The 26,298-nt window shown below is 43.6% G+C and overlaps 1 protein-coding gene and 1 long non-coding RNA gene across 6 annotated transcripts; one reads left to right on the top strand and one right to left on the bottom strand.

Annotated features, from left to right (window-relative positions):
• Window positions 1–129: 129 nt before the first annotated feature.
• On the bottom strand, window positions 130–17,860 carry UBE2L3 (ubiquitin conjugating enzyme E2 L3). Of its 5 annotated transcripts, XM_027651912.1 has the most exons (5): window positions 16,498–16,512; window positions 9,951–10,019; window positions 9,253–9,348; window positions 5,287–5,473; window positions 130–2,858 (listed from the first exon to the last, which is right to left on the bottom strand). In XM_027651912.1, exons 1-5 carry the CDS (start codon window positions 16,498–16,500, stop codon window positions 2,704–2,706), a joined length of 510 nt encoding a protein of 169 aa, XP_027507713.1. In that variant the 5' UTR covers window positions 16,501–16,512; the 3' UTR covers window positions 130–2,703. The 5 variants fall into 5 exon arrangements, with proteins under 5 accessions (XP_027507713.1, XP_027507715.1, XP_027507716.1 ...); XM_027651914.1 differs by lacking the exons at window positions 9,951–10,019; window positions 16,498–16,512 and adding an exon at window positions 17,759–17,860; XM_027651915.1 differs by lacking the exons at window positions 9,951–10,019; window positions 16,498–16,512 and adding an exon at window positions 17,428–17,514.
• Window positions 17,861–17,915: 55 nt separating this feature from the next.
• LOC113951207 lies at window positions 17,916–19,613 on the top strand. Its single transcript, XR_003529087.1, has 2 exons — window positions 17,916–18,102; window positions 19,263–19,613. It is a non-coding gene; the product is annotated as an uncharacterized LOC113951207 (long non-coding RNA).
• Window positions 19,614–26,298: the final 6,685 nt, after the last annotated feature.

The following is a 26,298-nucleotide window of genomic DNA, read 5'->3' as shown; positions in this document are numbered from 1 at the left end:
AGGGTGATAAGGAAATTTCTCAGTGGTTCTATGAAAGCTTTAAAGGCAACTCAAGTCCAAATTACAAACGATACTACAATTCCAGTTAACCCCCAGACCTCTCTGAAAATAAAACCATGCCACAAAGCCTTTGAGAGCAATTTTTATTAGGGTAGCAGAATGGACTTGCAGGAAGCCTATACCAGTACTCCTGGGTGTAGTTTCACCAGTGCGCTGCTTTTATTGTGGATGTTCAACTGCATGTTTAGAATTCAGCATGGCTTAGGGAACCAGAGAGAACAAGAGCTGGATTTCCTGAGTTAACATAGGACTTCACACTTGGATTTCTTCTCCTCAGACTTCAGCCACACAACAGTGTTGGATCCCTTTGTTCAGAGGCTGCCCCCAGACAGCATCAGCACTTGGGTTACACATCTCACAGTTTAGCAACTGGACTATGGAGAACACACCAAGAGAACTGATAGCAGGATCTGTCTTCCATGTGACCTCTGCAGCTGGAATTGGAATGGCTGGTGCAGCACTGCATGACTCGAGTTCCTTGGATCACACAGCCCTTCCCTTCCAACGGCATCCGAGTCACAGCAACGCAGACAGACGCAGTCTTTGACCTGAGAGGCTTTACAACCACAGAGTAACTACTGAGTAGCAATGAGGGCAGCAAACTAATGCTACAGTTTTGTTTCAAATAAAATTTAGAGAATGGTACGTTTCCATGCCAACGGACATGATCAAAGGTACAGTGACTCAGGTGATGTGGAAGTTACACGCTTCAGTTTGACAGATAATTTGGCATTATTTTATTATGAATCCAAGTGAGCGTGAATGAAACAGAATCGGTACCAACTTTCTGCAAATGAAGACACAAAGTTGTGAAAATTTGGTAATAGTGCTCTCACAAGCCTGAAAACACTTAGGAAATGCAAGTTCCTGTAAATAAGGTGAATGTGGTTTAACTTTTTATTTACCTGCCAAAGAATCTGTCTAAGAACACTTAAACATAACATTTCTTAGCTCCCTAACTTATAAAAAAAATTACTTTCAACAGACGTGAGGTACTGGGCTGTCATTGTTTACACTAAATCAGAAATGAAAGCCAGATGAGAGGGATGAATGAGGGAATAGCAAATACACAAGACATTAAAACCAAGAGAGACTTGCTGGTTGACACACTAGTTCTGAAAGGTTGCAAAGGCAGAGGCTGTATTAAAACTGAATTTGAGAGTATAGGCAACCACCTAAGTGTCAGGGATTTTCTAACGCAGCTTCCTGCACATCAAAATGATATGTGCTCCCAGATGGATTTCTGGAGATAATTCGTTTGCTCAGTAACAGACCCCAGCTGGGGAGTAGGGGGGACACGGCAGTTTGACTGTGTGGCAGTTTGACCATGGAGCTACAAATCACACTGAACTGGGGAGAGAAGGCAGGTGACAAGCAGCAGGGACACAGCCAAGGATGCTCAGGTCTGAACAGAAAGGGTTTCCTTCAGCATGCGTAGGAGTGCCCCAGAGCAACTGGCAAACAGCTCTGCCTGATTAAGCCACAATGCCAGAATGACACTTGAACACTCACTGAATCACCCAACTCGTGTGTTTAAACACAGGAGCAGCAGCAGCAAAGCACATTCACACATTATTACTCAGCCCTGTCCTTGCTCCAGTGCCGGCCGAACCTGGCAGCAGAGGGGCTGGGAAGGGGCACAAGTGCCATCCTATAAACACAGGTGTTTCTTATGCATTCTGATGGAAAACGTTCAGAGATGACAGCAGTGCTGTCACGTTTAATTCTTTAACTCCAAATGAACATCTCCAAAATACCAATTTTAAATTCAAAAAAAGTTTATCACTTTGGTACCTCTTGGTCCTCAGTTTCTAACACTCTCCTGGATTGGTTGCAATGTTGTTCTGTGCACATTCCTGCTGCTCTGCATAGGTATTAAGGATAGAAGTGAAGGAAATTTGAAATCACATTCCACTACTTGTTTGCTACAGATTTTTTTCCCCGAAGTATTCCAAAAGCAGAACATAAGCCACATTCTAATTCAATGACGCACACAAAAACTTGAGTTTCCCCATTTAATAGACACTGGCCAGATTTACATCAGACCCAGACATTATTTCTGATTGGTTTTGTAGGGTTGGGTTGGTTTTTGTTTATTATGTTACAAACTGAAGTTCAGGGGAACTTGGAACAAGTCCCACAAAGTACAGTGCAACATTTAAAAAGAAAAGTAAATGAAACTGCCAAACACTCAATCATTTTCTGCCAGAACTGGGATATTTTTCCTAAGACATCACTTTGAGGAGGGGGTTTAAAATTCAGTGAATGAACTCAAGATAGTGGGAACTGCAAGGAAAAATAAGAAATGACAGCCACAACCTTTTCAATTTAAGGGCAGAATATAAGTCTAAGATATTTTTGATAAATTCTGACAAGAAAAAGAAAACAGCATACTTTAAAGTATATTGAAGCAGTGATTTTTAAACAAAGAAAGCAGAACTAGAACATCTTAAATTTTAATCCTTTCTTTACAGGTTACCTAGCCCACTTTTGATTAAGAAAACTGTAGAAAGTTAGTAACAGCCACAAGTTCACACCGAAAGGTGGCACTTGTCAATTTTCCATAGAGTCCTGCTTTACGGGGTGTCTCAAATGCACTGCTCCGATCTTCTATCATACGTTGCTGACAGCAGTTGTGTCAGATTAGTCCACTGGTCGCTTTTCACCATATTTCTTTGTAAACTCTTCAGCGTTCTTACAGAATTTTTTACGGTCCTTAGAGTATTCTTCAGCTAGGTCAGCCCGGAGGGGGTGCTCGGGCTGTGGATCATTCACCAGTGCTATGAGGGACTGGATTACTGTCAAAAGAAGTATAGAGACCATCAGACACTAAGATGGTTAATTTTTAAAAATCAAACTATAAGCAAAATTCCCCAGTAAGAAAAGAGCTTTAACTGCATTTAAATACATCCCCATAAATCTCGGGCCTTTTCAAACACAGGATATGAGTAAGCTGGAGCATTATGCCAAGATTTTGTTCAATGACCATGAATGAACACCAGAAAATTGTATTTGTAAACAAAATCAACATGAATAGAGACCAAAGTGGACTACAAATGATTTCCCATAACTGGCATACCATCTGAAATACTCTCCTATGGCTCAAAAAGAATCAAAGTTCCCAGACAAATTCATCTAAAGGGATTGGGTAAAGATGGAATTTCCACCATGAAGCATTTTTCTCAACACCTGTCACAGTGATGCAGCTGTGACTGGGCCTACTTCCGGAAACCCTTTTTTCCACCTTTATTTCCTATGACTCTTAATTCCCCTGTGAACAGCAGACAAGCCTTCCCTTTACTCTCATAGTTCTTGACCGAGGCAGCCACCAGTAGAGATGCACCAGGCAGACAAAGGGGTGAGAACTGGAAGGGGCATTTCCCCCCTGCTCACAGCTATGTCACCGAGGAAATGTCATTCCTCAGGAAACAGAAATGCCCCTGACATTTACACAGCGAGCCTCACGCACCACAGTGACATTTACTGCTACATTTTCCTCACACATTCCTCATGGTCACTGAAAGCTCACAAGGATGGGGAGTTCCCCTCTCCTGTCACTCAAAGGTGTCCTGGGGGCAGGTCTACATGAAGAGCACCTCCCTGGCCAACAGCTCAAGCAGCATGAGCAACATTCGTTTGAGGTAAGTCTGTGCTACTCTGATTAAGACAAGGCAGCACTCCCGGGGTTTTTAATGTGAGTATAACAAACCCTCTTCACTTCATGTACTGCACACCAGGGCCAGCTGCTTCCTCCTGAACTCACTTCCAACGCTGACACCTGCCCCATCCTGCAGAGGAGTGTTCCACAGCTCAGCCACGTGTGTGTGGAAAGGCAGAGTCCGGCCATTGTTCTGAAACATGTACTTAGCAGTTCAACTGGATTCTCCCTTGCAATGCAAGCTCCTACAATGCTTATCACTCCAGTAGAATCAGGAATACTAGAGTGGTTTCTTTTGGAGCACTGATTTTGTCAAGCTCATACTCTTTTCTACCCTTAGCTGACAGGAAAGGGAACATACCTCAAACTAAATGCTCAACTCTGGACTGCTAAACAGGAACATTTCTTACCAAAAATCCTGAGTTGAAACTGCAACAAACTATCTAAGGAATGTAGAATTGCTATTAGCTTCCTTCACAGTAACTCACCAGTCCTGGACTTACAACTGCCATCACATTACTGACTGCTTATGAAACCAGCAGCAACACTGCATGGGACAATCCCTTCTCATTGAGCGAAACGTGCTAAAACACTAGAGGGAAAACGTGCATTCAATAACCTTAAGAACACAGTAAGAAACACACACGCCAGAAAAAGTCATAACAGAAACTGCCTCAATATCCACAGCATTTAAAAACTATACTGTCATAACAGTCTTTTTTAATATTAAGCATAAATAAATAAAAAGTACAGCAGTAAGATGCACATTTAGTATGTGAATGAAAGGTGAGTTAATGATTTATGATGAACCTAATCTCTCCACTTTCCTGACACCTCACTAAACAAAACCAATCACTTTGATGTTGTACATTATAATAATGTCACATTATTTCATTGAGAAAGGCCCAAACAGCAAACAGACTGAGGGTGATTTTTTAGTGCAGAAGAAATGTGAAGCAAAAGGAACAGGCATTTAAGCAGGGCTGTAATAACACTGTCACAGGTTCATACAACCATGTAGTAACAACAGATGCTGACACTGAAACAACTTTTTGAAGAACGAGTTAAAAGACAAATGAAAGACCACAACACAGCAGATCATGAGAGATTTGCATTATTTCAAGCCGTATCAAATCACTGAACCACATGGCAGATTATAAAATATACAAAGCCTTGAAGTATAGACCCTTTCTTTCAAACATCCAGAAATGTACTGAACACCTCTGGATTCTAAAGTCACTGTTTAAAAAGAAACGCAAAATAACCCCCACACAAACTACCACCAAAATTTTCAAGTATACCAAGGACACCACCTTAATAAACTCTTCAGTCATGAGGAGTTTTGTGGTTCCCTGGAAACGGAAATTGCATGTGTCAGTGCCATCACCTCACATGCCAGTAACAAAATGAGATTCCACAAGTTTTGCATACCTCATGTGATTCGTGACACAAGCCTTAGAACAAATACATCCCAAGAGCACCAGCAGCTGACAAGTTGACACATTATTAGCTTTAAACACACTACAAAGTTTTTCCATACCCAGTTCTCTCTCCACATGGAGTCCTACCTTGGTCAGTTTTGGTTGCTGGCTTCCAGTTTTCAGCACTAATTACTGGCAGACAAACCTGCCCCTTTTCATCGATGTTAGGGTGATAGATCTTTGTTTTAAATGTAATCTTAGGAGGTTTGAATGGATATTCTGCTGGGAAGTTGATTTCGATTCTGAAGGCTCCTTTATCATATGGAGGATTGTCCTGCAATAAGAAGGCGGAATGTCAAGAATGTGGCACATGTTAATGGACTCAGGTAAAAAAAGCATGCTCCAGACTTGGATCTATCAAATGACCTCTTTGAAAGGCACTTTCTTCCAACATGTACTGCCATGTCTGTATGTCAGGAAACATCAAAACCTGGGACAGAGGCAATACAATCTGTACGTTTGCATCCACCCTGGAAAAAGCAGACTGCCATTGTCCTTCAGCTGGCTGACACTTCTACTAGTGAGAAAGCATCCAACCCCATTTACTCCCAACTCAAGGCCCTACTTAACAAGTAGTTTTATTCCAACTCTGCGTTTCAAAAAACATTGTAAGCCCTTTCCAAGACACAAACAGGAAGACTGACAAGGGAAATAGGTTTTCTGAAGACGGTTATTTTGTGTGTCTTACAACATGGTGGCATCAGCAGCAAAGCAATTCGATTTGTCAGATCTCCCTAAATGTTCTGAGAACGTTTTTGTGCTGACTACACAAAAAACTGCTGAGCATTCATGGGTACTAAAGATAGATATTCACTGCGTCTGCTGATGAGAACATTCTGAATTTGTGTGCAGTTTTAGCACCTACTGTTATCAGATCAGTTTTGAAGAAGTATGATGAGAGAACTGTGAAGTTCTCCATGCTGAAAGAGAAAAAACAATGCCCAGAATCTCACTTAGAAAATCTGTTAGACTATTGATACTGCTTCAGATACTGACTGCAGAAGGGAGGCAGAAGAAAAATAAATAAACCATTGCTACATTTAAAGCTTATGAAAATACTGTTCTGCACTAAAAACAGTAACTGTGGAATGAAGCCTTTTCAAACACACTGGAAACATGAATCAAAGGATGAGAGTTTCCAGTTGGTGTAAATTATAATCACACACATTCTTCATTAGCAACCAGACCATTCCCTGCAAACCCACTCCAGGATTTACCAGTATTGGGGGGCAGGGAGTGTTGTATTAAAATATTAGTCAACAGAAAACATTTAAGTTCATCCATATGGAGAATCTGGTTGTGCATTTGTAAGAAATACAGCACAATTTCTGCACCCACGAGAAGAAGTAACTGCAGTGGCTTTAAAATCACTTTGTACCAAAGTGATCCTAAAAGCTTTGGAGGTTTAACAAATAATTTTTGGTGGTGGTGACAACTTAAGCAGTCAGTGCTCCCTCCCCCCACAGCTCACTTGTCCTTGCCTCCATCACAAGCTCTAATTTGTGAGGATATTCAGTGAACTGACACGGGAAGTGACCTGCCTTAAAAACATCCATTTTCTTCACTGTACTTGACCAATGCATTGAAACAAAAGTGTATGTAGACTATTCAAGCAATTAATTTCCAATTATTTGTTATATTTATTTTGACACTGACAAGAGAAATAGAATTTTAAACACCAAAACACAACTTGCATTCTCCTGGAGTATTTTTGCTCTGTAAAAGTTTGTCCATAGCCAGCAGTTTTGATTAAGTGAAATGAAATTCATGGTACATCATCAGTACCTGTTACAAGAATAAGGAGCCTGGGGTAGAGATAATCTTGTTTTGATGTTGAAATCAAACAAATAATGTACTTTGGCCACCCCCAGTACACAAATTACCTTATTCTACAATTCAGAACAGGAAAAGAAGTTGACCAGATACCTTCAACTTGCTTCTCAATTGAGTGAACACCCTTAGAAACTGATAGTTGTGCCGAAGAGCAAAATACGTTAGAAACAAAAGCTTCTAAAGCTTTACAGTTCACCTTTACATTACCTTTCACATTAATTCTGTATGAACACAAAAATATTAACCTTTATCTTTCACACCTTTATTAAGCAGTTGACCAAAGTAATGCCTAGTTACAGAGTTTAATAATCAGTAACTGGTTACTCCTACTGAAGCGTACTTCATAAAACCTTAAACAAGAACATTTTCTAAATGCAAGCAGCATGTGAAATTTCAAAAGCAAATACTCAGAGAAAAAAACCTCAAAACTTGCAACCAGTTTGTGTGTTGCATTTTTGAGCCATCAACTCTGGTACCAAAATAGCTGAAGAGGTGTTAAGACTAAAACATCTCCTATAAAGTGAATTTAACTTGAATTTAACTTCTCCTGTAACAGGGTATATTATAAACCAAAAGGCAGGTCTGAAGCACAGTTAACTTCATCAACATTTAAAGATTTGTGATGCTCTGAATCTTCACAAAACAAACAAGTACACTCATACTCTGGTGAGCAGAAACTGTTAAAAATAGCTGCTGTACACCACACATTCCTAATTTAACAGGAAAAGCAAGTATTTTTGTGTTTTGCTTTATTAGTCACATTTACCGACCTTACACTGCTTCATAGTATTATCAAAGCACTAAACTGTTATGCACGAACCACAAACACCAGAGTGGCTGATTAAAGCAGTTGTTCCTCAGCTCTGTCAAATTTCAGTGTCAGATCCCGCTTGCTTTATTTGCAAGAGTAGTGTCAACCACTCCAAGGAATCACTTGCAGGTACATAAGTAAACAGTAACTAAATGTATTCTACAGCATTTAAAGCACAAAGGCCCAGCCGTTATCTCAGCCTGTGCCTTGTGAATTCCAGAACAGCATCCGAGTAAAAAGGCAGAGGCATCACTACAGAGATGTCTCAAAGTCTTATGTATATATTAAAAAGATAGACTTCCACTGGCTGGGGGGGCTTTTTGGCAGCATCCACAGAAAAGCAGAACTGCTGCCCAGTGGCACAGCCCCAGTTGCTGCAGGCTTAGAAGCAACTCATAGAACCAAAGGAGGCATTTCCCGCTGCTACAGCCACAGCAGTGGGAAACAAGAGGTGAAAATCCAAGAGACTTCCAACCAAGGAATTCAACACAGCAGGTTTCCTGCTTTCTCCTTAGTAATAAATTCCTCTTTATTTGACTAACACAGTGGTTATCTACTTAGACGAAACATTCTCCATTAGAAGACTCTAGTGTTTATAAAAATATTCAATTTTTTTAAAATTAATTTTTTTGGCACTAACTAATGCCTAAATAAAGACATTTTCTTTTAAAGAGTTCACTTCTGAAAATACAAACCCTTTCCTTGCATCAAACTTTTCCCAATACTCAATTTTATCCTAGAAATAAATCAAGTCAATTAAAAAAATAAATACTAAGGAGTAAAAGTATTTAATACTTTCTTTTTTAAATTATTATTTATGTTGATGTAGATTTTGTACTTTAAGTTTAATGTAAAAAAATTCAATGTAAAAACAAAATGTAAAAACTTAATATAAAATAAAAGGTCATTTGCTTCCCTCTTCCAATACTCAGTGCCACCACTGAGCTCCAGTGTTGGACCAGGCCTACAATAATGCAGCATCCAGGGATGGATCAGGAGTAGAACACCTTGCAGTTACAGAAGGATTTTCCTTCAGGCTAGTTATAACAAACACAAAGTAACATTTATCAGACTTGGATAAAACAAACCACAGAAGACACTCAAAGGAAGATTATGCTCTTTGCCCCAGATTACACAGGGTGTCTGAAGAGAGACGAGATTTAAAACCAGGAGCAGATTTCAGATGCTGCAGTATCACCTGTGTAAACTCACCTGGTATTTATTAACAACCAGCTGCTGCCCAAGTGCATAACTGTGAAGGATAGGTTTTATAATAATAAAAAAGATATCCTTGTCAGGGTGCAGGAATTATTTCATGGTCACCAGCCGCACTACTAAACTGTAGATTTATGACATACAAATGATCCTCATTTTAAAGCTCACAAGAATAAGGAGTAACCTATACTCACAGGAACAATGAGCCCTTGCCAGGTCAATAAATTAGCTTCATCAACCTGGATATTACGGAAGTTTTTCATTCCACATTTGCGGATTTCTTCAAGCTCCTGAAAAGCAAAGTAAAGTGTTAAGTGTAAGTTAATAACTGTATTAAGCAAGGTGCTCATATTTATTTTTCGAGATCCTTAGAGGTCAGTCTGGGTTTCTTTAAGGTTAAAGCAGCTTGAGGTTGTAGTGGTGGCAACCAACACAAATAAGAAATAAAATTTTGCACCTGTAAAAACTAAAATTCTCTATGACAAAATATTAAAGAGCTTATTTTTTTGTCAAGAAAACACAAAAATGCCTTGTTATTAACAGGATTAGAGATACAACAAAAGTATTAAAAAAGTACATTTTAAAATGTTTTTCTATCTCAAATGTAAATCAGTGGCTTTGGTAACAGACCATTGATAACACTGTGAGGTGCAGAAATAAAATGCATTCAAGGACTTGTCTGAAGGAGAACAGTGATTTGGAAAAACTATTTCCTAACAGTTTAACACAGATAAAAATCACTGAACAGGTCAATTATTTCAACTGAAAAAAAACCAAATTCCTGCATGACCAGCTGAAATTGATCCAAACCCAGAAAAATATCAATCTAACCCAAACAAGCCTTGTTCAGACCAGTGACTTGAGAAGATTCAGCTTTCCCTCTCTTTGGTACCTCAAAGCTCACAGTACACATTAAGAGTCCTCTCTTTATAGCTGTGTCACTCTTGAACAAGGTATCTTTCTGCAACAGTCAAACCATTTTTAATCAGTTAGTGATCCAGGTATCACCAAAACAAGTATTTCAGCATTTTTCTATTTAAAATTATTTATAAACCCTAGTGTAGGGACTGTTTCCTGGAGTATTTCGTAAGAGCTAAAAAGAAACACATGGTTTCACTTTTATTTCCCCCACAACAATTACAATCCTTTGCTGTTTAACTCCGCTGTTTTATCTTTAAAGAGAACTTAACTGAATACAAATTCAAAAGTCATCCACAGTCAAACATGGAAGTTTCCCAGTGCTTTCAAAAGTGCAGCATATGCCTGGTGGCTGCATAGGTTAGGAAAAATGTTGCTTATACAGCAGCACTCATGTGCTCTGACAGTGCTCAGCTCTGCAATGAGTACACGCACCTTGCAAAATTAGGCTGGGTATTACTATGATAAAACCACCAACTACAAGCAAAGGCACTACAGACTGGAAAACAAAAACCACCCCTTTTCCTGCTACGAGAGCTGTACTGTCTACTTTTTTTTTGGGTTTAAGTTTTTTTTCCCCTAAAATAGCTCTATGTTCATATTGGATCAAATGCTTCTGCATCTGACTGGCAGATTTAATACTTGCAATAAGTTCTTGCATAAACTCAGCACAGTGATAAACTCGAAGGAAAATGAGATTTCCAAATGCACAGGAAACAAAAATCACATAAGAGTCACACATCAGAAAATGAACATTTACATTCCCACTCACCGCACCCACAAAAGCAAGAACATATTCCAAACATGGAAGTTTAACCTTGGAGTCTTGGACACTGAGTCGATGCCCAACACAGTCTTCACGACACTAAAACTTACTATCCAGTCTAGACCCATGGATTAATCCCCAAATTCCACTGCTGCTAGATTTATGCAATGTCACAGACAGTTTGGGTGGGTTTTTTTTTAAAGAGGTAAGAGGATTATCCTATATCCTTAAAGCAGAAAAACATATAAAAGCTACACAAAAATAATCCCATGAATCATATTTATAGGGATAAGGAGCAAGCCAAAATACTCACAAGAAAATAAGCTTTATTATCGTAGCTCTAAGTGATGCTTTACCCTCACCAAAAGCGCAAATCCCCCCAGTGCCTTCCCTCAAGCGCTCCTGCACAAAGCAGCAGCTCAGGGAGAGCCTGACTGATCCCAGACTGACTCTGCCCCAACAGGGTCAGGGAAGTTAACTTGCTCCAAACAGTTTTGATGCTCTCTCTCATCACACACAGAACTGAAGTCCTGGTAAACTACTACTCCATAGCATGTAAAAAGGATAAATTCCACTCCATACAAGATGTAACACATCAAACATTGGGAACAAAATAAACTAATTCAGCAGTAAGTATTTAAGCATGAACAAACATGCACAAATAGGCATTATCACAAGTGCCTTCACTCTAAAACAAGGAAAGGAAAACGGGTTTAGATTATTTTCTAGCTATTATATTAAAAACATTACACATATGATAGAAATCTCCCCCCATTATGTCTCAGTGGGAGTGCAGATTTCATGCAGGAGCTTTTATCCCGGGTTCAGACAAAGCATTACGCTGTTGCTGGCCCAGAGAACAACTGTCCAGAAGCACAAAAAAAGGGAGGACTGTGACTCCATAATTCAGGTATGTCATTAAGCTAATAAAACAAATTAGAAAAGCGTGGCTTCACATTTCTGGAAAATTAAACGCCCACGTTTTATAGTTAGATTCAGGTTAAAAAACTGGATGCTGAATTAAGAAAAGGAAGAATCCCATACAGAGATCATTACAAAATTGTAAAACTTTGTATGCGAGCAACAAAAAGTTTAAAATAAACATGCGAATAGCTCCTCATTTCCCCTCAAGAGGGAATTAAATAAGAAGACACTAAACAACGAGCCAAAAATTATCGAGGCCATCTTCCTCTTTAAACTGACATGTGAGGCCTTTGCAGGAAATCACTTCCAAAATCAGAGAAGTGGTAAATTACTGGAGTGTGTCAGGGCTCTATCCTGCCCTCCTCCTGTGGTTGGAGCTGACAGCTGAGCCAGGGACAGACAGGATAAATCCGGCAGTTCCATCCCTCATACGCAGGCAGGACTGCAAAGGTCATGGACAACCAAGCCACCTTAGCAGGGCACATGCCTGAACCATGCACTTGTGACAGATCCCAATTTATATGAGAAATTACTCTTCTTACACTAGAAGTGTTTAAGATTTCATTTGTCACTCCAAATGAATCAGTTCCGTGTCAGACTTATTTACAAAAAGTTTTTTTTTCACACTACTGTCCCCACAATCACAACACTACACAAGTCATTCAGGAGTGGTAAGAGCTTAACCATTCACAATTTAAGGGTGTGAGGGGAGGTTGTTTTGGTTTTTTCTTCTGGCAGCTCCCAAAGCCCATAATAAAGATTTAACTGCTTTAGAGCCATGGAGACAGCCACAACTACAGTATAAATCTACAGTGAAGAAAGTGAATGAGCTAGCTAAATACTTTCAAGCAGTACAGATTAAAGTTAACATTACATTTAATATGGGCTTGAGCAACTCCAAAGGAACAAAAACTACTTTATGAGGTAAAAGGATACAATCCAGATATTTATTTCAAAATAATACTTAAGAGTCTAGGCAGACAGTAAATAGATTAATACCCTTTCTTGTCCTCCACCCCTTAATTTTGTCAAGTTACATAATTAAAGGAGCACAGGAGGAGCGTAAATAAAGGGTAGAAGACTGCAGCAAGAATTTCAATCAGTCTTCATTCCCCACTCTGTTATCAACCTCGCATGTGACCTTGCTGCATTGGTTTCCCCACTAACAAAACTCAAAGGTCTTCTCAAGGCTCTCTTGAGAAATGATGTTTGTAGTTTGGAAATGTTCAGAGAAAATGTTATACACAGCACATGAAATGGATAAAACATTGTTCCAGAGGTGGTATTTGATCTTCAAGTATATAATGTTTAAGACAGCCATAAAGTCCATACTACCTCATATACAATGATTAAGGATTTGAAATTGTTACTTTCAATATTGTGTAATCATTTGTGCTGTTCAAATAAAAAATTAAATGTTTGAAATTAAAAAGAAAAGCAGCATCGGTTTAAAATGCCGTTAAGTCTTTCAAAAACCCTGCAACCATTTTATCCATGCATCTTTCAAGTTTTGAGACTTCTCTAAATAAACAAGTCAGATAGGAAAATGCAGTAAAGGCAAATATTTGTAAGAGTACCATCCTAGAATATGGGAATAAGTGTAAGAGCTCATACTGATTTCAGTAAGTTCTGCATCAAGCCCAAAATACTACTAAATTCACAAATAAAAACAAAAGTCTACTGAAATAACTAAACTATGATTCTCTAGTGTTTACAACTTATGTTTAAGTCTTTATAAATACATTCTTTAAAAACAGGGTCCAAAACACTGATCAGGAACTGACCAATTTCACTTTCTGAATTTACAGTACAGAGAAATGTTAAAACACCTAAAAATATAATTTTACCACAAAAAAACCCCAACACAAACCCAACTAAAACCCCAAATACAATCTAGCTCTTATAAGAAATAGCAGTAAGTTTCCTCTACAAAATTACAACCTTGTACACTCACATCTTATTGACTGAGCAATCTACTTTTTGGCAAAGTATTTTCATTTGATTAAAAATCCTTTTGTCAATTCTCTGTTTCAGAAAGGGAAAATTAATCAATATTCTCACTTCTCCATAAGGACAATCATACATTGCTCAAAACTACATTTCCTTTGTTACTGAGAATGGAAATTTGAATCAATTTTGAACTATTTTTCAAATAATAAAGTTGTCTAAAACCTCTTTATTTGGGAGGGTTACAGTGTTTACAGGACCACAGCATCCTGGAGATAGCAGGCCACCTACCTGGGTGTGGCCTCATGTTTGTGTTTTATCATGGAGTGGAACAGTTGCATAAATGTTTGACTATGCAATTATGGAAACGGAGCAAAAACTATAAGATTAAAATAACTGTCGACGTATCTCACTTCATATTTACTCTTTAAATCTATTTTCAATTTTTAACACTAAAGATACTTTTGAACATCCAAAAACCAGGAAACTAAACCATGGATCTTACAGACTATAGGCAGCCACCATGGAAGGGCACAGCCCCACACCTGGGGCAGCACAGCCTTCTCCAACACCACCCAACACCCTGTGGAATGTGCAGCTCGGCATCATGTTACTACACCTGCAAGTAAGTACTATGAGTATCCAGCACCAAAATAGCTGCACCCTCTGCAGCCCCCCACTACTTCTCCACACAGCATTTAGCTACGGATCTCACATGGAGAACAGCTTGTTTTACAGTAGTGGGTGGCAGCTGTGAAAAGCCTTCCCTTGAAGTCTCCGGGAGATCCGTGATCTCCATCACACATGTTTGGAGACAATTTGCTTTATACAGGAAAGGACCTTGAAGCCTCCTACCCCCTTAAAAGAGAAGCCTTAGATCCTTTCCTAAATATAATCACTCCATATCTGCCTGTTTTAACCCTGAGAGATCATCCACAACAGAACATCTTTGACAAAGACTCCTTTATTCCCACCACTCACATTTCACAAGGAGTCAAGATTCAACAACTGTGGCTCTTTGGAGAGGTGTAATGGTGGCTCACAGATCAAACCTCCACTTCAGATGTCACTGGAACATGAGTCATTAGCGATGTTTATTTCCCATTTTTGCTAAGCTAGGTGTGCTCCTGGAAGGGCACACTCCCTTGAGCTGCTGTGAATCAGGAGGGAAGACTTCAGTTAAGACTATTTGATGCTCTGAAGTTCAGCAAAAATAGGCCATAAATAAGCTCTTTGGCCTAGGGAACGTGATTTGCTCAAACACACCCTCAGATAACAAGTCAACCTTATTCTCTTTACAACTTGAATTCACATTTAAAATTGAACTGTATGAGTACAATGACAAAATTCGTAATGCTTCTTTCACACAGGGGTTTGCAAATGGCTTCCCCAACCTGTAAAGGACATCCATTTCCACCTGGAGAGCAGAAACTAGACTCATACTTGCAGTTTTCTACAGGTAGACAGCGAGTTATTACGGACGTGCTGCATCCAGCCTCTTTGAGCCACAGTGATTAATATGAATAACCATGATGCATGACATGAGTCCAGAAAAAATGCAGTACTTCAAAATGTTGGCAAGACCTTAAGGAAACGGGTGACCTATAAAAGGTTTAAGGTTTAGTCTCACTTATCAAAGACAAACTTGATATTTAGCTCAGAGAAAAGACAGTTAATGCTTATCCTAAATTATTTCAAACATAGTTGAGTGACACAGAGAAAACCCCTATTTCCTTTAGTTATAATCACTCATCATTCCAAGACCCTGAGAAAGACAGCCCACAGACTCTACCCAATTGCAAAACTTCAACAGCGAATAACTTTAAATTAAAGTGGACCTGTGAATTTGGAACTTCAACAGCGATACTAGGGTGATACACAGGCGAGTTTGGACCTTCAAAGCATCACGCTGCAGCAATCCAGATGATGTCACTCATATGAGCTCTACTTTGTTCCTACTGAGATGAATGGCAAAACCAAAGCCATTTGGGCTGACTCAACTCTCCAGAGGCAGGAAAGGATCTGCTTATTTAACAGCCTTTGCAAATTGTGTGATAGAGCATCTCACAGCTCTGGGGCTGCATAAAAACCACACACAGCGTGAACAACCCACAAATATTAGGCAATAAAAATGAAACGAAAAATGTAAGACGTAAGTTATCAATGTCTCTCTCCTTCCCACACCCCTCCGAGGAACAACTGCCACACCAATTTTCTAGAAAATATGGTTACACTGTCAAAAACCATTTTTACTGCATTTTAATAGAAGATGAAAGTACTAACTAATGTTTCAGAAGTACAGTGAAAATGAGGAGGGGGGCTGAAAAGCAAGAGGTACTGCGGATATTAAGAATAATTTTTCTTGCCTTTCAGACTTTTATTTTCTATTTTAAATTAAAGAAGAAAATAATTGTAAACATATATTTTCCCTATCAGAGTAGTAGTGACGTGCTTTTGAACAATTAATGCATTTTTTTCAGAAAAGGTAGAAAAACTGCCTTACAAAAATATAGAATTAAATGGCTGTTTACTATCTCAAACTAAGGGGAAGCTTACTTGAGTATACAGCAACAGACATACTGATTATGATACTAAAGCCCCAACAAAACATAACAGCTATCAAAAATGAAATAAAAACCTAATTCCATCTTGCCAGGTTCCTTAGGGACAATTAAAGGTTTTACACCTACTGATTTAATATATATGAACAACACTGCAAACAATGTATCTACTATTTAATTTTTAAATGCCCTATAGCACATTTAAACTGACAAGACAAGCCTTATGGAAGCGCTGCTGAGCTACTGGTTTCTTCAAAAACAACCAAGTTATAACACTTATTTATATAACCGTACCATTAAAGAAATGCAGCTTCAGAACCTACCATCTACATGTCCTGGTGAAATCCCTGTCCTATTGGGGGTCCACATCCTTGAACCCAGCTGTGAAACTGGTTTTAATAGATTAAGTTTAATAGAATTGCCCAAGTATCTGTCAAATCCTAGTGCAGGGTTATGTTGCACCCCAAAGGGGCAGTTCTTTTAATAAGGTTGAAACATCACCCAATAGTTACAGGATCTTTCCCCTCCATTTCCCTGGACTGGCCTGTAAAGTTCATTGATTTCCTCACAGGTACTTTGTATGCAAATCCTGCCGGGTATTGTCAGAGCATTTTAGAGATGACTACATTTTATGCCACTACATCTGGGTGTCCTGGGCAAACCTCACTGCTCACAGTTTGAGATGTTAATTGGCAATTATATACACACATAAAATAAATTTGTGTGCTTTGGGGGCAACGGTTACCATTTTCCTTTTAAGTCTCTTACTCCTCAAGCAAAATAACGTGAAACATAATCCCGAGCGGTACTTTACAATAAGCCAAACGTGCTCTTGGTTAAAACCCAACCGGGGCCGAGTTTCCATTTCCAAGTACCATCCGCGGCTCAGAACAAATAGAGCGAAGACAAAAACGTTACCACGTCCGCCGCGAATAACGAAACTTCTGAACCCAGGTCCACGTTTCAGTGCGACAAACTTCTTACTCATACAAGGAAGAGGCTACTCTCCGAAACAACGAAAACGGAATTATTTCATCCCCGGGCGTTTGGGGTCGGTTCCTCACCGGGGCGAGCGCGGCGGGAGCGGCGAACCCCCCCCGCAGGGAAGGAGGAAAGGAGGGAGGGAGGCGACGGCGCTTCCCCGCCGAGCCCTCCCTCGGCAGGGTCGGCGCCCCCTCCCGCCACCCCGGGTATGCCCCGGTCCCGTGCGGCAGCGTTTCCTTCCCCCCGGCCCTTCCTCTTTGCTTAGTCACCGTGGAGCCCCCCGAGGGAGGGGGTCAGGGCGGCCCGCGGCGCCCTCCCAACGTCCTCGCCCAGCGCCGGGCGTTGTTCGGGCCCGCGGAGCGCTGCCAGAGCGCGAGGCGGCGGCGGGAGCACGGCGGGGCCCCCCACGGCCGCGGCCCGAGTGCCGGTTGCTCCCGCTCCGGCCGCTACGGTGCGGGGCGCCGCCGAGAGGTGCGGAGGAGGCCGGAGGGCCGGGGCGCGGCAGGGGAGGCGGCCCCACGGTGCCGGATGCGCGTGGGGCGGAGGGGCGGCCGGGGGAGCCGGGCCCGCTCGGTCGGCGGCCCTGCCCGGCGCTGTTACCTTCATCAGCCTCCTGCTGGCCGCCATCTTGGCTCTGCTGCCGCGCCCCACAATGCATCGCGGCGCGGGCCGGCCCAGCCGCCCTGCGCTTCCTGCGGCGGCGCGCGCGGGGCGGGGCGGGGGCGGGGCCTGCGCTCGGTTGCGGCTCCGCTCGGCTGCGTTCGCCCTGGCTCGTCTCGGGTTCGGCTCCACTCGGCTCCGTTCCGGTCGGGTTCGGCTACACTCGGCGCCGCCCAGGTCGGCGGCACTCGGCTCGGCTCGGCTCGGCTCGGCTCGGCTCGGCTCCGCTCCGCTCGGTTCGGGTTCTCCTCCAGGCGGCTCTGCGGTCCTCGACGGTGACTTTTGTACGACTGCGTTTTTAATCATCGCTCTGAAGTGCTGCTGTGCCTTATTCTGTGTACTGTGCACCCCCCAAATCTTCGTCGGGGGGCAACAGACAACGACCTGTAGTCACAGGCTTAATCAAACAAGCCCGTGCCATGCTCAGAGCCCCTCTCCGCCTTTATTTCTTAGTTTCTTCCCATGCTTAGTTTCTCCCCCTGAAAGGAGAGGGAAAGGCGTTTCCGGAAGGCGTATCTGATCACAGAACCACCCCCAGCCCCGCTGGTCTCCCATGAAACCCACCCCGGCCTTACCGTACGGTGCCTTGCCCGGCGCAGCCTCGCCCCCCTGCTCCCAGCTGGCTGTGCCCTGCTACCATCTCTGGGAGAAAAGAGCTGTGGAAGGGGAGAAAAGGTCACTGTCAGGATTAATCAGGACTGTAATTTGCCATGCGCTTTTTAGCCCTTTAATAGAGCTCTAACTGTAGCTGCCCTCCAGCTCTGACCCTTCTCAGCTGTGGAGCTGTTCAGTGTCAGTGCAGGTGCCCTTAGGTATCCAAGACACAGGGCTGGCAGGTATGAAATAGGACATAACTTACTACATCACATCTAAAATGACATCAGACATCAGTGTCCGGGAAACTGACTTGCTCCTTAAAACATTCCCCATTGACCCAGTGTGCTCAGGAATTAGTCCAGGATCCGCTCTGCTGATGCGTGGCCTTGATTCCCCTTTGCCCCTCCCTTATGTAAGTTCATGTCCTTGCTTGATCTGACATTTGTTCTACAGAACAAGTCATCTGAAAAAGTTCTAAGCTCTAAAATAAGCTTTACAGACTCAGACAACCTGAAAAAGAAATGTTGTACTTATTACAAAAGGCTTTCAAAAATGCAACAAAAGTTGTTAATTATGAAGCACAAGATTCTAGTACACAATCTTAAAATTAGTCCTTGAACAGATATTTGATAATCAATATTTTGCATTAATATAGTGCTTATTGCTCCAAAACTCAGTAACTAACATTTGTTAATGAACTAATCTATACAGCACCTACAGGAATCACGTACTTCCTATGCATATTATGAAATAGTTTGTAAATAGTTATATTATCAAATATATTTTATGATCACGATAACTTTATTCTATTGACTATGCAAATATTATTCCATTCATTTTATTCAAGGAAAATGAAGTCAGAGGAAACTGAAAGAGGCAGACCCTCCTGGTGAAGTAGCAGAGGGATGCAAAGTGAGTCTGTGTGCTAACTGGGTGGAGAAGTTACTCATGTGCCAGGCAGGCACACGTTGTGTGAAAACAGGAGCTGCAGAGACCCTCTGAGGATTCTTGATGTGCTGCTGAAGTGCCATGCTGGTGGGGAAGATTTAAAAATGATGACATCTGATAGAAGAGCTCGTCCAGATTCTATGACTGTGAAATGTACAAATACCTAAATCTGGTACCACGGTAACTTGGAAGAACAGTTCTTACGCCTGATTTTCCATGTCTACAAATATGAAAAACAAGCTGCTTCAAATACTATCTTGATTTCTTTATTTGCCAAAATTCTATTAATATCTTCAGCTTGTCTTTATTTGACTGCATAATTTTCCAAGTCTACTATATGTCTCCATGTATTCTCTAAACATTTTTTGCCCAAAATACAGTTATTCGGGCCCTCGTCTATACCTGCACTGAGACACAGAGCCACCAGACACCAGAGACAGTACTAGAAGCACCACTGGGAATTCTGAAATTACTATCTGTAGTTTTAATCCACGAATTTATAGCTTGTAAGAGTGTCAGTGGTAGCTGGGATAATTAGAAGATAATCTGCATTTCCTTTAACAAGACAAAAATACCACCCACACTACAATTAACAATAGCCCAGGCAGTTCTTAAGAAATCCATGCTGAGTGCAGCTGCCTTCACAAATTGACACTTAATGATGAAATCCTGTATTACAGCAAAGTGATTGAGAAGTTTACATAGAACTAGGCACATTTCACATATCTCTTGCCAGTATCCTGGATCCTTTCAGTGTCCAGTATTAGACTGGATCAAGAGAAGATCCGAAGGTGCCATCACTCATGCGCATCTTGTGGATGACCAAGGGCTGTACAGCCGTACCCCAAGTGCTGATCCCACCTGGCTGCTGGTTACCTACAGTCAGGACACGCTGTTGTACAGTCCTGGAGAAGTGGCAGGAATTTCCTTTCAGACAGAATTCCACAAATTATATCTCGTACCGTTCTGTCAGCAATAAACCTGGGCCATTTGTTATACTGGTTTTGTAGACAGTTCTGCATTTTTAAACTTGCTTTTTGGTATGGTTTCCACACTGTATCCATTATTTTACTTGACAATTAAGAGTGCCCAGAATGCGGGTTTTAGTGCTATCTGTGATATCTTCAAGAGACTGGACACTATATTTATACCTACCCACTGTCAAAGATTACTTTCTATCACATTTCCACTGTTTTAAGCAACATAACTGTTCCACTTCTAAAAGAGAAACCCTAATTACCAATTGCCATGAAAACACAACACTACAATAACAAATCACAAAGCACTTGAAAATCCTAATTGCCAATTGGCATGACAACAGCAGGCTAAAATTGCCAATCACAACACCCAATTAGCATTAGGTTAGCGTTAGGGGTTAGGGTTAGGGCTAGGGATTAGGGTTTGGGTTAGTGTTTAGAGTTTAGGGTTTGAGTCAGGGTCAGGGTTGGGGTTCGGGTTAGGGTTTAGGGTTCGAGTTAAGGTTAGGGGTAGGGTTAGGGTTTAGGGTTTGAGTTTAGGATTCGGGTCCAGGTTAGGGTTTAGGGTTTGGGTTAAGGTTAGGGTTAGGGGTAGGGTTAGGGGTTAGGGTTCAGGTTCAGGTTAGGGTTTAGGGTTCGGGGTTAGGGTTTATGGTTAAGGGTAAAGTTACAGTTTAAAGTTATGGTTTCGGTTTAGCGTTAGGGTTTATGGTTACAATTAGAGCATGCTCTGCAAACACCTGTACTGGGAATGCTGCAAAGGGGCTGGGGATGACAGCACCAAGTGGTGAGTCGGGAGAGCCTTCTGTGCCATTTGTATCCATTTCTTGCACAGACCTGAGCGAGTCCAACTCCTGCTCCTGCAAGCACCCTTGTGTTGTTTACGTAGTTGAGGATGGGTTTTTAGGTAGATTGGCTGAAGTGGGGAAGAGCAAGGGAAGACTACTTGGGTGGAGAACTGGTTCAGTGGAGAACTTCTCCAAACCATGAGAGAACAACATGGGCATGTGCTGTTTCTAGAGTAGAACTGGGCACATGGCAAAGTTTAATCTTAAAAATGTTTTTGTTACCTTTTTTTTTGTCTCTGGCAGTGCAATTTCCTTCCCACAACAGCTTCTCTTGGCTCAGTGTTTGCTAAACCTACAGAGAGGTAATTTCTGGGTAGCTGGGGAGACTCTTGAATGTTGGGAGGCTGCTGTTTGTGTTGTTTTGGTCTTTTGCATTGTTCTCTCCATCCGACTTCCCCCACTGCAAGGTCATGGTGAGTCTCATGGTAGAGTAACAATCCCGCTGGTGGTCAAACTTCTGGCAAAGGTCTTTGTGTACTTGTGATATTGCAGCTCCTTCTTACAGGCATGACTACTCCACACCACCTTTCCTTGCTTGTAAGGTACTGGACCAAATACCCACATGGAATTTGAATTAGTGCCCCTCCTTGTGTATTCTCTTTTGTACTTTGATGCCTTCTCTCTGGGTGGATTATTTTAACCCCAGATTGTTTGGGGGAAAATAATTGGAACTGTGTAGCTATTTAAGAGAGGAGAATAAAACTACTTATGACTAAATGAAGTTCTTGCACCTTTGTAAATCTTGAAGAAGTCTATTGCTGTGTAATGGCTGAATCTGTTAACTTATTAAACCATATGGAAATCAAAACCTGGCCCTGAGTCTGACTTCATACCTGGCAGAGTGCTGTGAGTTGCCCTCCAACCTGTCCCTGTCTCCTCTAAATTCTCCCACTCAAATGATGGCAAACGGTATATACCCCTGCGAGGGTCCCCCCTCGCGAGTCCCCTTTGCCCCTTGCATGCCCTGCTCTCATCTCTTGACTCACCTTTTTTCCCTCTTCCTCTCTATTCTCCCCCTCCCTTCCCTCTTCTCTCCCCTTTTCCCCCCTTCCCCTTTCCGGCCCTTTGTCTGCCCTTTTCCTGGTTTCTCTCCCCTTCTGCTCTTATCCCTTCTCTGTTCCCTCCCTTGGGCTCTTGGCACTCTCCACACCTTCTCCCCTCTCCCCTCTTTTTTCCACCCCTTCTCTCCTCTCCTCTTCTTGTCTCCTCTTCTCCCTCTGTCTTGTGACCCCGATCTTGTACCCACCCTCCCTCTCTTCTTTTCCACCTTTGGGGGTGAGTGAAAAGGGGGATGTGGGGGAGTCTTGGGGGGTGATGAGGTCATTAGAGGCATCCCAATGCCTCTGGAAGAGCGAGGATGCAGTGGAGGAGCAGGTGAGTGGGGGATGAGGAGGGTCGTGCGGGGGTCCTCCCAAAAAAGGGAGATTACAGCACCAAAAGGCCTGAAAATTTATGGGAGGTGGATGTGTGTTAAATGTACTAAAACCAGTAACATTTCTCTTTTTCATAGAGTCATAGAACCAGCAAAGTTGGAAAAGACCTCTGAGATCATCTAGTCCAACCCTTGATCCAACACCACTGCAGTTACTAGACCATGGCACTAAGTGCGACATCCAGTCTCATCTTAAAAACTTCCAGGGACGGAGAATCCATCACTTCCCTGAGCAACCCATTTCAATGCCAGATTACCCTCTCTGTAAAGAATTTCTTCCTATATCTAACCTAAACCTCCCCTGGCACAGCTTAAGATGATGCCCTCTTGTCTTACTGATAGGTGCCTGGGAGAAGAGACCAACCCCCACCTGGCTCCCCCCTCCTTTCAAGGAGTTGTAGAAGGTGATGAGGTCTCCCCTGAGCCTCCTCTTCTCCAGGTTAAACAACCCCAGCTCCCTCAACCTCTCCTCATAGGACTTGTGTTCAAGCCCCTTCACCAGCCTTGTTGCTCTTTTGCTATATATTGAAAAATAATTTTAATTTACATATAAATTGATTTCAAAATAAAGCCCTGTATATATTGTATTATATACAGGATCCTAGAATATAAGAAATTCTAAATATAGACATATAGGGCTTGAAAATACAAATATAAGTTTTGTATATCTAAATTAAACCACAGAGGGCTCAAAAATGTGAGAAAATGTGACGGCTTTGGTGGCAATAGAAAGGGCTCTGTGTGTCGGGAGGTTTTTCCGGTCCCCTCTCGCTGCCCCCCCCGCTGGGGCGGGAGCCGCTGCTGCCGCCTGGCGGTGAGCTCGGGTAGTGCGTGTGCGCGGTGACTCGCGGGTGACACCTGGTGACTGAAAGCGGTACTGCAAAGAAGGGCGCGCACGCGCAGGTGCTCCACTGAAGCGGAACGACGGCCTTCACACCATCCCTGCGACCCGTGCGGGGCAGGCTGCTGCCCATCGGCCCCCGAGCGCAGGTGGGTATGGAAGTGATGGTGTTTAGGGAATGCTGATCGTATTTCCCTGACTTTGGCAACCCGAGAAAATAACAAGTCCATGGAAATCCCCCGCAGTTGGGATCTTGTGGTGCTTGGGATTAAATCTTGGCTTAATAATGTTGAAACTGTGGGCCAGGGGAGGGGCGGTGGCCGAGCAGGGCCAGCGGCGGGGCCGGACGGGGCTGGCCCGGGGGTCCCTTCCCCGCGGGGTCGCAGCCGCGGGACCCGCCCCCGCCCCGCGCGGCCACTCCCGGCGCGCCCCGCCCGTCCTTGGGGGCTGCGGCCGCTCCCGGCGCTGCCGAGGCTGCCGGGGAGGGACCGGCCTGTGCTGGGGGCAGGGTGGGTTATTCCTTGTGTTCGAGGGCGGCAGCGGCAGCGGCGCTGCGGGGCGGGACGGGCGGGAGGTGCCGGGTGAGGGCGGGGAAGTCGCGGCGGGGCCCGGGGGCTGCAGCTCTCGGGGCCTGGCGGCGGACGGGGTCTGCCTGGGCTTAGCGGGAGGAGCTGGGAGTTGGCATAGTGCGATTTGTTTGTTTGGTTTTTTTTTTTTCCTGTTTTTCTGGTTTCCTTTTCGACCACTGCGGTGCTGGGCAGAAAAGGCTGGAAAAGAAAGTCTGGGAGTGGCTTCCCGATTCGCTTTGCAGACATTTGCCACCTTCAGAGGAGGCACAAATCCCCGCGGAGCTGAGCAAGGGGTACGGGAAGTGCAGTAGGGTACAGGGAACTGGGGTGGGGCTGTGACCAGAGGAGGGTGCGCGCAGTGCCCCAAAACTCTCACCCAAAACAAGCCCGAAAGAACCCCAGAGCCCGGAGCGAAGTGCCGCGGGCTCGCGCCGGCACCAGAATGTCTTGGTGTCTGTGCTTTTGTCATATTTTTCCCCCTGCTTATCTTGTAGTGAGTCACTTTGACTGGGACAAGCCCCCTTTGAGCCTTACTTGGTGTGTGTATGATTTTGTCAGCACTGGAGGAAGGGCACAACTTGCCATAATATTGGCCTGTTTCCTCCTCTGTTTTGTTTTTTTTTTTAAGTTTCTTAGTTGTTTTAGGATCCGATCCTTAAGTACTTGGCGTGCTTTTTTTACTTCTTCATCCCACAGAATTGCCACGAGAGGAAATACTTCACAGGGGCTTCCCTCCGGATAAGCCCTGAATATGCGGGGAGGTTTCAGCCGGGAGAAAGGAGCTGTGGAAGAAAAGCAGCCTAAAAATAGCCAGTGGGGATCATCAGGTTTTCCAGCCAAGAAAAACAAGGAGAGAGAGGAGGGAATCGGGTTCCAATTAATGATTTGATGGGTGTAGGAATGATTTCTGTGTGTTTTCCAGTCCCTTTTGATTCCTGAGATGATTTTAAAATGATGGCTTTAGCAATCAACTAAATTGGAGGTTTTGTTTTTGAGAGGAAACGATGCCAAATAAATGCAGAGTTTTGGGTCAGTTTTGGGGGTGATTTGGGTCAGCTTTTGGGATGGTTTGGGTCAGTTTCTGGGGCGATTTGAGTGGGTTTTTGGGGAGCACTGGGTGTTACTGGGTGTTGTTGGGGAGCACTGGGTTTACTGGGTTTACTGGGTTTACTGGGGAGCACTGGGTGTTACTGGGGGTTGTTGAGGAGCACTGGGTGTTACTGGGGAGCACTGGGAGAGGAGAATAAAAAATAAACGAAATAAAAAAGGAGACATAAAATACAAAAGAAAAATAAAAAAAATTAAAAGCAAAAAACCTAAAAAGGAAATAAAATGAAAATGAAATAAAAGAGAAAAAAAAAAAGAAAAAGCAACCCCTTCTTGGGCACCCCGTTTCCTCTCCCCTCCCTCCGAACCTTAAATTGCGGGGTCATCCCTAAAATGTGAGAAGGGGACCCCAAAATGTGGCGGGGGGGAACCCCAGGGAGCCGAAAAAGTGGAGGGGGAGCCGCAGTAAGAAAGCGAAGCCGGGCGGTCGGGCCGCGACGGCGGCGCATGCGCAGTCGTTGGCAAGACGCCGGCGATCACGTGGTAACTAAGGGCGGCCAGGCGCGGGAACGGGGACGCATGCGCGGTGGCTCTCGTGCCGGTGCAGCGCTCCCTGCTCAAGTTAAGGGCCGGTTCCGGCGGCACGGCGGGACTTGCGGTCTCCCGTCTCTCCCGGGGTGTGTGTGCGGGGGAATAACATGAAGATTTTTAGGGGTGAAAGCGTAGAAATTAGCGAGGGACGCTAATTTGGGTAAACTCGGTCACCGGAAGTAGAGGCGACCGGAAGTCGTCCAAAGCCCCTGGCCCGGAAGTCCTCCAAGCCCACAGTAAAGATGGCGTCGACAGGACCGGAACTTAGCCGAGACCACACTAAAGATGGCGGCCCCAGCCCGGAAGTTCGCTAAGGTCACACTCAAGATGGCGGCACCAGGACCGCACCTTAGCCGAGACCACACTCAAGATGGCGGCGAGAGGACCCCTTGCCTCAGAGAGGCGTCTATCCTGTTGCCTGACCTTCGCCGCGACCCGGACCCCCGCCCCACGCCCGCAGCACCGTCTCGCCGCGCCGCTTCCCGCTGTGCGGACAGGGCGGGGCGCTCGGCGGCGCCGGGCGCGGGCGGCAGGTTCGTGGGCGGCGGCAGTCATCGGCGCGGGCAGCCCCCTCTCGGCGCCGCGGCGCGCGGCGCTGCCGCGAGGACCCCCAGGCGCCAACGCCACGCC

This window comes from Corapipo altera, unplaced genomic scaffold (assembly GCF_003945725.1).
Source record: "Corapipo altera isolate COAL_440 unplaced genomic scaffold, ASM394572v1 67, whole genome shotgun sequence".
Classification (NCBI taxonomy): Eukaryota; Metazoa; Chordata; class Aves; order Passeriformes; family Pipridae; genus Corapipo; species Corapipo altera.
The sequence above is the reverse complement of the archived record's forward strand: the minus strand, read 5'-3'. Positions and strand labels throughout refer to the sequence as shown.

What these genes read in the sequence shown, in the direction of transcription:
- UBE2L3 (XM_027651912.1), bottom strand. An exon ending in TGTGTACTGTGAGCTTTGAG is followed by an intron (nt 9,349 to 9,950) that starts GTACCAAAGAGA and finishes TTTGCTTTTCAG; the next exon opens with GAGCTTGAAGAAATCCGCAA. An exon ending in AGCAACCAAAACTGACCAAG is followed by an intron (nt 2,859 to 5,286) that starts GTAGGACTCCAT and finishes TTCTTTTGACAG; the next exon opens with TAATCCAGTCCCTCATAGCA.